At 46.1% G+C, this 13,814-nt stretch overlaps 1 protein-coding gene across 1 annotated transcript in view; it reads right to left on the reverse strand.

Annotated features, from left to right (window-relative positions):
- The window catches only part of Fhos (Formin homology 2 domain containing), a 289,796-nt gene that overhangs the window by 191,604 nt on the left and 84,378 nt on the right, over window positions 1-13,814 (reverse strand). Inside the window, exons 3-4 of the mRNA XM_065443135.2 lie at window positions 12,676-12,953; window positions 11,181-11,517 (exon numbers count right to left, since the gene is read on the reverse strand). Of these exons, the coding sequence (XP_065299207.1) occupies window positions 11,181-11,517; window positions 12,676-12,953 (615 nt within the window). The remainder of the gene's footprint in view (window positions 1-11,180; window positions 11,518-12,675; window positions 12,954-13,814) is intronic.

The following is a 13,814-nucleotide window of genomic DNA, read 5'->3' on the forward strand; positions in this document are numbered from 1 at the left end:
TTCTCGATTCGACTGTCACCTCCGAAGAGAACCACACATGTTGGAATTACGAAACATTGTCATGCAGCGCGTTTCTACCATATGGTTTCGACCACTGCCAGAATGTAAAACGAGCCATCGTGACTACCAGTTCTGAATTGAATTCCTGGGTTTTACGTGCATAAACCACGATTTTATTGTGATGCATGCCGTACTGGGGGACTGCAGATTAATTTCGACCACCAAGGGGTCTTTGACATGCCTCCAATTCACAGGACACAGATGTTTTTGCATTTCGCCCCCATCGAAATGCGGCCGCCATGGCCAGGACTAGATCCCGCGACCTCGCGCTTAGCAGCGCAACACCATATTCGCTAAGCCACCGCGGCGGGTCCTCTAGTTCTACAAGCCCTTCTAAATAAGTCATGTCATCATGTAATAGAAGGAAACTTCACGCACCAGTTCACCAGGCTTATCAACGCAGGCTACCATAAGGGCCTGCGTACAGCGGCAGCTGAAGCGTTGCCAAGAAACACGAGACGTTGGAACAGTAAAGCCCAAGAAAGAAAGAAAAACAAAATGAAGAAGACACCAAGCAGAGTGTCAACCAAGTTGACATTTAAATATTCTCTGAGTTTTCCAGGTTTTCCGTGAGTGCCTATGCAAAATACCCGGAGTGACACCGAACTTTGTTTGATGTCATGACGGGCTGGACACCATGTCGACGGGTGCTGTCGCTCTCTAGTAAGCATGCTAAAAATTAAATAAAAACGACTTAATTCAGTTAGGATAGCAAGGAGTAGTGTTTATTTTTATTCAAAAAGAAAACAGAAGGGGGGGGGGTCAGTAAAATTCACAGCGCATAATATATCCTCGAAAAAATGGTAAAGCCCGTTGCAAATCGAGCAGAACATTTTCAAATACGAATAAAAAGATATGCACACAGAAGCAAATATTTTCGAATATGGGCTAATTTCATCAACTGATAGCAAGCTCATTTGTTACTTAAAAGGAAGAGGTCCGGATACTGTCCAAAATGGTTTAAAAATAGCTTAAACATATGTTTACGTTCCGGCTCCCCCACGGGACCCTTGTGCACAATGAAAATATAGAACGTAAAATATCCAAACGTAAATATATTCTTAAACTCTTTTTAAACCGTTTTGGTCGGTGTCCGGACCTCTTCCTTTTAAGTATGCATCATCCCGACCAGACGGGCTTCCGTTATACTCTCGACTTCAAGCTCCCTAATATGAGGTCCGAACTTTGTCACAAGTGAGATAATCTTTCAGCAGCTGGAAAGCCAACTTCAACTATCCTGACGCACTATCAGCCGGTGCACAGTGTCTCAGTGTTGCGTTTCACTGTTTTAAAAAGTTTATTTTGGTTTGGGTGAGAAACACATGCATCTCAGCGTCAGCCAACACTGTTTTTTGAGCTCAAGCTCCTTCAAAAAAGCGGCGGCACACTTCCTTTCCCGTTCATTCCTGAATGCGTCGGTCCTTTCTGTTCTCGTCCTTCTTCCACCGCGCATTCGCCCCATAGACCATTTGAAGCATTTTCTTGGTCACTTGTACAGTCAACGTCCGATTTTTGGGCTCGCTATGGGCCACGAATACGTCCGAAAAATCGGGCAGTCCGAGAAAATGAATGCATGTCTTTTACTGCCCTTAAGGGCTCAAATTGCCACAGGCACGACCGAAAAAGCTCTGACGGCCAGCCAGCACACTTATTAGGCATATCGGTGCTTGTATTGTGACAGGAGATGCGGGTGCACGCGTGTATAATTAAGCAATACATACTGGGTCCCGTGACAATTGCCCCTTCCCATACTTGTTAAGCTTCATCGCGTAACAGAGCTGTATTAAGGGGAAGCGTTCTTCGTAAACCGGCATAATACGACGCGTAGTGCTTTCTGAGCTTCGAAGCCAATCGCGAGGACCACAATAGGCAGAGTCGGTACTATTGCTGACAGCCGCGAATTATTTAAATGAAAAACACGGCACCGAACGGCAAGAAGCTTAATAGCGAACGTCGAAGCGTGCTAGAGCGCCGGATCAAAATGACGGCGGTGGTGGCTTTGATCAATGCCGTTTCGGACCTGCAGTCAGGGCAAAAAGTCCGAACTATCGGTCGGCGAAGCGTTCTTGCATCCCGAATTTTAGACTTTCTTATACATTGACTCTATGGAGTCAATGTTTCGCACGGCTTCGCACGGCCGCGAAGCCGTGCGAATCATCGGGCATGTCAGAAAAATCGGGCGTCTGGAAAATTGGTCGTTGACATGTACTCTGGAAACGCCTCGAGCCGACGACATGGCGTCAAATACGATTTGTTGCGATTCCTCTGTTACTGGAGCCAGCATTAGCGCGGCTTTCGTTCTTTTTCAATAAATTTACACAGCTAACTTTCTCTGATAGAAGCACAAATTCCCTGAGTTTTCCCTGCGTATTTCCAGACTATTCAAAATCCTTGAGAATTCCCGGTTTTTCCGGTTGATAGACACCCTAACCAAGAAAAAAATTCGCCGACGATTACGATACTGCCTAATGCGAAACTTGAGCGCATCCCTTATACATGTTTTCATTTCACGATGAAATGAAAACACAGCGAGGATAATCTGTCTCGTGCGGCGCGTTTCAAACGTAGCGAAGTGTGGCGCGACAGCCTCGATAATCGGGAGATCGCGAGAAGTAGCGCGTGGCTGACGCGTGGGCACGATTCACAGCATGCGCTGCAGACAGACCTCCGCTCATGCAGCGCATTGGTGAACAGGCGACGCGTAGGGTGCCTCGATGCGTGCGCCATCGCGAACGATGCGGAGGCGAGCGAGCGCATCGAGGCACCCTAACGACGCGCGCCACTCAGGTGCCATCTCGTAGCCATTGTCACCATAGTCCGTCTTGCGCGGCACTACGCTTTTCTTCGCACGCTTTTGCCATACCGTACTCCTCCGCTTTCCAACTCATGGTTCCGCTGCCCCTTCCTCCTCCGCTTCCCTGCTCGCACTATCTTCGCTCTCGCCGTCTTTCATCGCCCGCTGCGCTCCGCGTTCGCTCTTATCTTTTGCTGAGTTCGTTCGCTCGGTTACGAGGTACGACGCCGACGCTCACCGCAGGAACGGGCAACACCTGTGCTCTAAAAGGTCCCCCTTGTACCGTGTATACGCGGTCACAAGCTAAAGAAGATAGCCGTCAAAGAAGGGGTCACGGTGGTATGCTCAGCAACAAACAAGGCTTATTCAATGCGTGCACGGATCAACAATTGCCAAGAAAAATAATCAATTCACACAAAAAATAATAATAACAAAGAAAAAAAGAAAAAACAATGTACGCTAGAAATAAGTTACTTGAAATAAAGGGGTGATGTGCGATATACCTTACTCCCATGGCCGATCATAGGAGAAACAGGACCAGAGAACACGCAGCATCCTCAGAATGCACCCCCGCCGGGTACCTTGCTTTTCATCAACACCACTGTCATTACACCTACCCACCGCAGTAGCCAAGTGGCTATGGCGTTGCACTGCTGAGCTCGAGGATGTCGGTTCCATCCCGGCAGCGCCGGCACCACTTCGATGGGGGCGAAGTGCAAAAACGCTCGTGTACTTAGACTTAGGCGCACGTTGAAGAAACCCAGGTGTTCATAGTTAATCAGGAGTCCCCCACTACGGCATGCCTCATAATGAGAACGTAGTCTTGGTAAAACCCAAGAATTAATTTTTGTTTGGCGATTTCACGACATCAAGATTTTATAGAAAAAAAATTAGACGAGCTGACGCGCGAAATTCTAGAAAGCATGGCAATCGAGGGGAGCGGGCTGTCTTGCATGAGTGCACCATCAATTTTACTGACAGAAAAAGGATACCTGCGCAAAACCGGTCTGTCAGCCAAAGAAATAAATTATCGGCGTGTTAAGAAAGAAAAAAAAACAGGCTTTGCATTGGTTGTTTTGTGCCATATTAAGAGTCAAAATTAATATTCAATTCAATTCAATTCAATTCAGTTTATTTTTCATTGATAATAATTTGTACAAAGGAACTGTTGGGCCTGTAGCCAAAGGCTAGTGTAGGCCCATAGTCATATTTGTAGTAGCAGCTACAATGTCATGCGCTTATCTAGTTTTTTAATGATACAACCTAATATAGTTAGGTGGATACATGCAATCAAAAACATTACAAAAGAAAAACAGTGCATATCAATCAATGGTAATAAAACAGAACTGTCAGGAGAATACATGCACATACACAATGAAAAAACCGAGATAGCATATTATACGTAGAAGTGACACATTTGCAAGTGTCTGTGTTGAAGTGTTTAGGCTTTCTGAAAAGATTCAGCACAGTATGAAACAGGTGGAGAACCAGACTGACAAAAAATCACGTACTTTTTGATAGGTATAGCTTTTTAACAGTAGACACGAAGTTGTTGGCCATTTTTACCTCAAGAGGTACTGTATTCCAAATTTTAGCACCATGAAACTCAAGTAGTCGTTGGCCATACGTGTTACGAGCGATTGGTAGGTTAAAATTTATATTTGTTGCACCCCTTGTATTGCGATTAGGTGTAACAAACAGGCTTGGTGATAATGAGTGATTCCCATGTAAGATATTGTTAATCAAAATTGCAACTTTCATTTCGCATGCCAGAGATAAAGGTAATATACCGAGACGACAGAACAGCATGTCAGTATTATCATGTGGGCTTGTGTATGTCATAATGCGCAAGGCCCTTTTCTGTAACCGAAAAACGGGATCTATGTATGTTTTATATGTGCTTGACCATGATTCAGAACAATATGTGATGTGACAGTGAAATATGGAAAAGTAAACAACTTTAAGTACGCTAAGGTCAAGATATTCCCTGCATTTTATTAATAAATAGCAAGCCGAAGCTAATTTCGCGCATATACTAGATATATGTGGTCTCCAGTTCAAGTTGCAGTCCAATAATACCCCTAAATATTTTATGTGATCGAGCTGTTCTATTGTTCCACCTAGAAGGTGAATTTGCATGCCAATTGTGTCACCCCTGGAATAACGGGAGTTGAATACTATGTATTTTGTCTTATCTCTGTTAAGTGTTAATTTATTACAAGCAAACCAAGTTGATATGTTGGATAACTCGCTGTTTATAGTGTTCTGCAATATTCCAGGAGATTTACCTGAAAATAATAGCGTGGTATCGTCAGCGTACATGATACATTTTGGTGACTTTAGTATTGTTGGGAGGTCGTTTACATACAGCGAGAACAGTATGGGCCCCAATACTGATCCTTGCGGAACTCCTGTGACTATAGTAGTATACTGGGAAACAAAGGAGCCAAATTTTACATATTGTTTTCGACCATTTAGGTAGCTTGAAAAGAGGTCCATTGTCATTTCGCTAAAACCATAAGTTCGTAATTTTTTTAGAAGTATGGAATGACAGACCGTGTCAAATGCTTTCTTTAAATCTAAAAATAATCCTACGGCAATCTCGTTTTTGTGTAGGGCTGTGTTTATACTCTGGGTTAATTCTAACACTGCTGAAGACGTTGATCGATTGGCTCTAAATCCATGTTGGCAATCTGTTAGAAGCTTGTTTTCGTTTAGGTAGTGCTTCAGTTGAGCCGCGATTACCTTTTCAAATACAGTATTTATTATGCTAAGCACAGAGATAGGCCGATAGCTTCCAGGGTCATTGACGTCACCATTTTTATATATAGGAGAAACTCTTGCTATCTTTAATATATCAGGGTATGTGCCTCGAGTTATACAGTTATTAATTATTTTAGTGAGTACTGGCACAAGGATATCCATATTGTCTTTCAATGCTTTTACAGTAATGCCATCGTGGCCAGTAGCTTTGTAGCAAGGCATGCCTAATATAATTGAGGTTATGGTATGCTCGTCCACTTGAACCAAGGAAAAACATGCATGGATGATGGAGCAATCGACATTGCTTTCAGTAACTGGAATACGCTCCGCTAGTTTTGGGCCAATGCTAGTAAAATACGCATTAAAAGTGTCGGCGCACTTGGCATCGACATGTTCAGGAGCGATTGGTCTTTTATTTGGTTTATCAATTACTGCTTTTATAATTTCCCACATTTTTTTGGTATTGCCTTGTGCTTGTTTTATTAGGAATGCGTTGTATTCTTTTTTCCGCCTCCGGATAACAGCTACTACGTGGTTACGAGATATTCGATAATTTTGCAAATAATAGGTGTTATCTCTATGTTTTTTCCATTTTTGGTACCACCAGTCCTTTTCTTTTATTGCTGTAAGTATGGTGTTATTCATCCATGGGCACAAAGGTTCCTCGTATTTGTTTTGTTTATATGTGGTACTCTGAGATATCATGTGGGCTAATGCATTTGTAAAGTTTGCGCATTCGATATGAGAGTCACTGCTAAATTCATCATGAATATTAAATTCATCATGAATATTAAACTCTCAGTTGCCAGTGAAGCCGTGTGCGTGTGCTTATATATATATATATATATATATATATATATATATATATATATATATATATATATATATATATATATATATATATATATATATATATATATATATATATATATATATATATATGTAGGTAACTTTTTCACCAGAATTACGTTTATAGAGGCATAATCGACGAAAGACTTCCCCAGCGAATCCTGGAGACATGCCATCTGACACTGTATAGTATATAAGAGCAGGTTAATGCACGGGTGTAAACTACCTGCGGTACCTCAGTGGGAACTTTGGTTGCTACAAAGTCGGGGCTGATGAAGCGGCCACTCTCTGTATAGTACGCTCATCCTTGCTACTCTTCGCGAGACGGCGTTCGTATATGCACGAGAGCCACGCAGGGAGTTCCCGTAATGCTGTCTTCCTGGTGAGAATGCTCCGTTTGTGTGTTCCACTTTGGGCAGCAAGTGGACCGCCGTTGTCAACGAGTGGTTCGTGGTGTAAGTCTCCAATCAGGAGGAGCGGCTATTACGACTCATTGCACGAACACCTACGTACACTCGGTACTCGTATATCGCTCCGTGGACACCGGGCGCTGAGCATGGCGTCTTGCGGCCCAATTCGGACGCATGACATAATGTGGTCCTTCAGTAGCAGCTATAATAAGCACACAAGCAGACCACCACGATGCGCGATATGCAGAGCAACAGCGCACCTGACCTTTTAGTATAACCAATGTGATGGATAGCGCGCTGAGGAAACCTGTCGGAAGACCAGTGTATGCGCCTCGCTGGGAACACTTATGAATTCGCTGTCAGAAGCCTTTGCTTTGAAGAGAATGCCAATATGCAACTGCTGCAGGAATGAAGGGTCTCATATGGGGCAGCAAACGGGAACACTAGCAACTATAGGAGAGATAATTTTTCCCTGGATTCTTATAGATATTTACTTTTCTGTTACTTGTAAAGGCTCGACGGAGTGTCCTTTCGACGCTTGAATGCATAGGATCGAGGCCCTGGCTGTTCAAGCGTCAGTCGATTGAGGCACGAGCTATAGGCTCCGGGAAGCGCCACCCACAGTCAAGAAACCGCATGTGCTCCGCTGACACAATTGTATTATAACTTTGAAGGTTATGGTGCGCAAATCCTCGAATGTTTTCGGGAGACCAAAGCGACAACCAAGCGAAACGTGTTTCCAACATATCTGGAACCCGACGCCGCGTTGTTTCTCATCGCGCAGCTGCTACGCTGTGAAGTTGGTTCAGTGGCATTCAGTAGGCTTTCACCCTTAATTTTAATTTGTGGCAGCCGCCGAGAGCGCATATGAGGCGGGATTGTAGCGTGTACAACGCACAGAGTATAGACATTGCAACTGCAAGCTGGAGATATGTCGGAAATGAGCTCTGTGCCGTTCTCACTCGAGGAGTGCTGTTGATCTCGTACCACGAAAAAAAAAAATAATCTGGCGTCGTGCAACCGTCCTGGACTGTGTAATGTGCTCAGCAAGGTGCTTGTCCAACGAAAATGTGTCGTCCCCTCAGTAGCATACAATTCATCAAGAAGTTAAATAACGAGGTTGCCAGCGCCAAGGCAGTCTTTTCTGCGTCCGCTTACGAATTCTGTAAATGACATAACCATGTACTTTCTCACACTCCTGAAGTCGCATACATAATGACCAAGTAAGGCATTTCTGAAGAATATATGCGCCGCGGTATCAATATAGTGGAGATACGCAGGCAGAGCCTCACAAAACATGGCATCGATCTAGCCAACCACACAACTCGATGCTCACGTCCATATATGTTAGCTGGTAGCTCAAAATGTCGAAACAATGGTTTCGTCGGGTTGTACAGGTATCAGATGCTTAGCGGTCTCAATAAGCAGATGCTGCTCTCCGATTGTAGCTCATTCTATCTCCTCGACTACTTATCACCATAAATCTCCTTGCACATAAAGCGTGGAACTTATAGCTCTGTCAGAATACCAAATTCGTTAGTGGTTTTGCAACCGATGCAATGTGTTCTGACGAGTCTTGGATCGCATGTTATTCCTGGTACCGCATTGAGCAGTGCTCAGGCGAAAATTACGAGTAACACGAAGGTAGCATCCTGGAACAATCGCATTTAAGCGAGTGATGGTAGGCCAGCGGAAGCAATTGTGATGAAGGGAATTTATGGGCAGACACATTTCCTGCCAGCGTTATTTTTCCGTAGCATCGTTGCCGAGTTGCCACATTGACGTTGCCACAGCAACCCATTCTAGGCTTGCTGTGGCCGTGAACGAAGGCCACATTGAACACAATGACAAGCTTGGGAGCAGGAACGTCGCTACGTTAAAGAATACCTTAAGTTATAATTGCACTGGGTGTCAATCCACGAAAAACTACAGTCGAAGCTGAAAGTTTTAGAATAGATCCCTCGAATAATCTCGCGTTGCCACAGAGTTCACTGCAGTTACACGGCACGTTCTATGAATCGTAGGAGCAGGCTTTAAAAGTAAGCGCTACGGCACTCGGCACACGTATGCTTTTAGGTGTTTGTGGCTTACCTAATTCAACACACCCTGAGTGTTTGCAGCAAGAGTGTTCGGGTCAGGCGAAGCGGTGAGAACGTCGTTAATATAAAGGAAGCTTGTTTACAAGCGCAGGCTGCCTGTAATGCCCACCAGGGTTCGTGAGGTTCACTCCAGCTTCGCAATTTGAGGGATCCAGTTTTTAAACTTGGCACTGGCGAAGTGCCATCTATTTCAGAAAGAAGCTGTTGCCGCGTGACGCATCGCCGAGTTTCCTTACGTCACACACGACTCCAAGCATGGTGGATGAATCCATGACGCAAATTTTCGTTAAACCAGATATAGCAAATTCTGCACTAAATCGGTCGTCTTGGTCATTATGTCGTCACTTCTTCTTTGCTGAAGCAGCAAATTTAACAGCTTCTCAACTCAACTATTCTACGGCTTGTGCGGCTCTACGGCTTGTGTAGCGTACAGCCAGCGAGCGTTTATAAGCCTACGTGCATGCTGCGTATATTTCTTACTCAAAAGGTCGTTTTCGCAAGATTTGAACGGTGCCACGTGAGCCCTCCGCGATCATGAGGGTTACTCGGCCGAAGGCCACTCACTGTTTTCGGATCAGAACAGGTTCAGCGTACACGCCAGCTTGAATCTTTCAGGAGGGGGTACACGTCTTCCCCGCTCTGTGCAGAGTGCGGCAACTATATGGTGATGGGGATTACTTGTTATGGCCCTGCGAGCGTTATACTGCAGAGCTGCAGAGCTGAATACATTACTGGAAACTCTGCAGAAAGAGGACTTCGTCAACACTGAGTGAAGCGTCTAGTCTTTTCAGAAGGCCGCAGGAACCTTCAAAGAGAAATATTTCGCCGTTTTTCATGCAGGCCGGAGGAGCTTTGAATCCGGCCTGCTACTCTACGTAGGGGAAAATGGAGACGGGGAAAGAAAAGGAGAGAGAGAGAGCGGTTGACGATGATAGTGGATGGTGGACCATGTACACGCACGTGTGATGTGCAAACATGTTCTGCGCACAGCATGTCACGATGCGCAGGCGCCTGTCATTGTTGCTAGAACTTGGAAGTAAGGCCGCTCTCATCTAAACATGTCCACGGCGTTCTTGTTTCTCGTACTGCTGTTCGAGTGTTGTTCCACGGATCCAGAATCATCCGCTCCGAAAGAGGTCTCTCGTGCAAATCAGTCAGTGCAGCATTAAGTGCCTGACGTTATGTGCGGTAATAGTCGCAGAGGATGTGCGAGATCGTCTCTGGAGTACCACATGCCTGATGTGACGATAGAATAAAAACTGTGGTTACACAATTACATGACGTGAAGCAGACACTACGGGCGGTTGAATAGCTTGCGCTGACTACTATAGACCAAACCCGCCTGTTGGAACACTGTCATCAACCTGCCCTTATGCGTTTACTTATGAGATCTGACTTCAGCGTTCAGGCTAAACCCCATGAGAGCGATTTTGTGCGCGACGGCGACGAGCGACGGCTTCGAGCGATGAAACAGGCCGTCGCTTGAACAGATCGCTCGGTATTGTCGCTCGATCGCTTGGTTCTGGAAATCTAGAATTTGTCGCTCGTCTCCCGGAAGTGCCGCGACCGACTAACCAATAGCGCGAAGCCGGAACTGGATGTACATCACTCAAGTACTGCCGATTGTCGCACGGAACCAGCAAACGATTGAATTTTTGTACGTGTAAGGATAAGAACCTACTGCAAGACGTTCAGAAATATTTAATGCTGCTTTTTACAGTAAAACACATTAACTTAAATTAATAGAGCTCGCGTCACGCCAGTTACGAGGCGTATTTGTTGCTCTCATACCGGCGACGCCAGGGAGACGGTCGCTCGAAGTCGTCGCTCGCATGGGCTACAACTTGTAGGCGACAAGCGAGCGCGACAGCCATCTCCATCGCGTCGCTTGTCGCTGTCGCGTGCAGGATCGCTTGCATGGGGTTTATACTTTCCTCTCTTTGACGGGACATGTCACATGACTTCTCTCAAGTAAAAGTGATTGTGATGCATTTCTTTTTCTTTCAAATATCAGGTAGTTATCTTTGAAACGACACAATGACAATAATTATCTTTCTATAAAATGAAGGGAGGTGTGACGGCTGATGAGATCGCTTTAGTGGTGCTCCATTACCTAGCTGCACCGTAATGGGCACACACGACGTGTAGATAGGCTACTCCTTCACGATAGCCGTAACAACGACTTTTCTGACTGACGCAGTTTACCTTGGCTTCCACCGTGTCCGGCTGTTCTTCATGGGCCCTGGCGGGCACGCAGACGAAGCTTTTGGACTCTTCTCGGGATGGCATGCTGCAGAATGGCGGTCGCGCAGCGTCCTCCTTGGACTTGACTGAGTAGCTCCGCGACACCGGCGGCTTGGAGGCGCCCTCTTCTCGATGAGCTAGGCTTCCGAACATCTTGACAGCGTTGGCCACGCTGTTGCCCCCAGACGAAGGACGCCGATAGCTGCTGTAACCACTACTACCGGACGTAGGTCCCGGTGCGCCCTGATGCGACGACTGCCGGCTGTAGCTGCTACCTGGTCGCGGCAGCGTGCTCGACCTGCGAAACCCACGAAGGGACGTATTGAGATGTCTCTGAGCCATAACACAAGAAAACGATGCGAGCAACTGGGGCGACGACGCACTACATGCAGTAAAGGAATATCCTCCTCTCTGCGTTTAGCGCGCAGAAAAGATAGCTCTGCTAGTTCTCCAACCGCTCGCCAGTAGCACAATAACAAAAGAGGGAAGATTGCAGGAAAAGACGCTTTCGTCACGGCTTACAAAACCAAAGCAAGAGCAACAGTGAAGCCTAAGTCTACCGCCGAAAATTGCGCTGCATACAGGTAGGGGCATAGGTGTATACATTTAAATGCGAGGCAAGATGAAACGGTGGAAGCTGCACATTGCGGCTTTTCGATTTCATTTTTGAGAGACTGTGTTTAAGAGAGCGTGAAGTTTGTTTCTTACCGAGGCTGAACGGAACTTTTGTTCGGGTGTGGTAGGCTGTATCACGACTAGTGAACTGTTTGCATGAACTCTTCTTTAAGTGGTTTTTGCATGTCGTTGCAGTTTCATTCTTCGCAAAGTGTTCGTTTTATCACACGTCGGAGCAGAGGAGTAGCCAGCGCCTCTACGAGGCCCCAACATCTCCTTGCGTACATTCATTAGAAACTGACACGAAATCGTTGTAAACGAAGGCTAACAAACTTCGCTTGCATGTCAGATGCGGCAGCCTATATATGTCCTCCGATTCTCGGGATGACGTGGCCAGCCGTAGTACTGCAAAGGCTTTGAGACACTCACTATTAACGAAATATCTGTAATGCTCCCGCAAAAACGCACTGCTTTTACGACTAAAACATTTTTCAAAAGATCTTTACTGCAATCAGTTGCTCCAATGTGCTAGCGTACACGAGTCGCCCAAAAATCCAAAGGTTCACCTTTTGTGTGATACCTGTCACAAAATTTCCCAGGTCAACGTGCTCCTGACACCTGGACATAAAACCGTGTAGCCGCACTGCGCTCACTGGCGCTGATCTACATTGTGCGTGCAAAGGCTGACGGGGACGCCTCCGTATGCGACATACGGCGAGAAGACAAAAGCCCCGCCACACTGTGTATCCCTATGTCCGGTGTGGTCGGCTGCACGTTGGCCTTGCAATTTTTGCGACAGCAGGTACGCCAGGATGAACGAACGGATATTCAAAAAGCTTGCCTGCTGTAGTCCGATGCGTAGCCACTGTTGCGACTGCCGTAGTCCGACCCATATCCACCCGACCGCCCATAGTCGGATGTATACCCAGCGCTGGCACTTTTCCCGTAGTCCGACCCATAACCAGACCCGTATCCCGAGCCGTAGCCCGAGCTTGGCCGGCTGCTTTTGCGGCCGTAATCGGAGCCGTAACCAGAGCTCGACGCCTTGTAGCTCGGACTGTAGACGCTCAGGCTCGGTGCAAGAGCGCCGCTGTAGCGACTGCTGCCGCCGTACGATGGCTGCAAGAAAAAGGAAATACACTGGTTTGCCTTTCCACTTGTGTCACACATGGCACTCGATCCTCGTGCGTCACCGCGGTTATTCTGTCTATACGCCGTTATGATGACCTACGGCAGGGCTACGTTGATTAGTGCCGCGTGATTTCTTCGTGTGTGATCGTTTGTACTCTTGTTAGACTGTACCATGCATAAACTCCGCGGTACACCGATTCCTGTCTATACGCATATGCGTCACAGGCTGAACTCATTCACTTTATCGCAACTGAGAAACAAACAAAAATTACCGTACTTCTCAAAGTCGAAAGTATAGAGCACGGCGTGCACAGGTATGTGAGATGTTGCTGTGACATAATCTGACCATCATATATAACCAAACATGGTAGAGTTCTGAACGCCGAAATTGCCCATAAACCGCTCGATCGGCACGGCTTGGTTTCGCTGACTTATCCCGAACTTTGCGTGTAGGTGCCACTGTCGTCATCGCAGCATTTTTCACTGATGACTTCACGGCACCTTCAAACCTCCCTCACGCATATAATATTTTTTTTTTCTTTTCTGTATCTGTAGCAACGTTGGTCCACGAAACGTTCTCGCAAAAGTTTCGCGGTTCATCATGCTCCGCGTCCGCCAACAGTTGTGACAGCTGAGGATGTGGCTTTAATGCACGTGATCGCGTCTGCAAGCACTCCCTTCGTGCAGCTGCACCAAGCAATTGTTCTTCCGGTCCTATGTGAGCTAGAGTAACTCTAAAAAATACGTTGCCAGTTCGAGCATGGATGAGTAAAATTATTATTTTTATTTGTTTGTTTGTTTGCAAAGCGTGGCAGCATTTTGAGGTTAACTTCCGTAAGCTTTCCGTCA

Source organism: Dermacentor albipictus, chromosome 1 (genome assembly GCF_038994185.2).
Source record: "Dermacentor albipictus isolate Rhodes 1998 colony chromosome 1, USDA_Dalb.pri_finalv2, whole genome shotgun sequence".
Lineage (NCBI taxonomy): Eukaryota > Metazoa > Arthropoda > Arachnida > Ixodida > Ixodidae > Dermacentor > Dermacentor albipictus.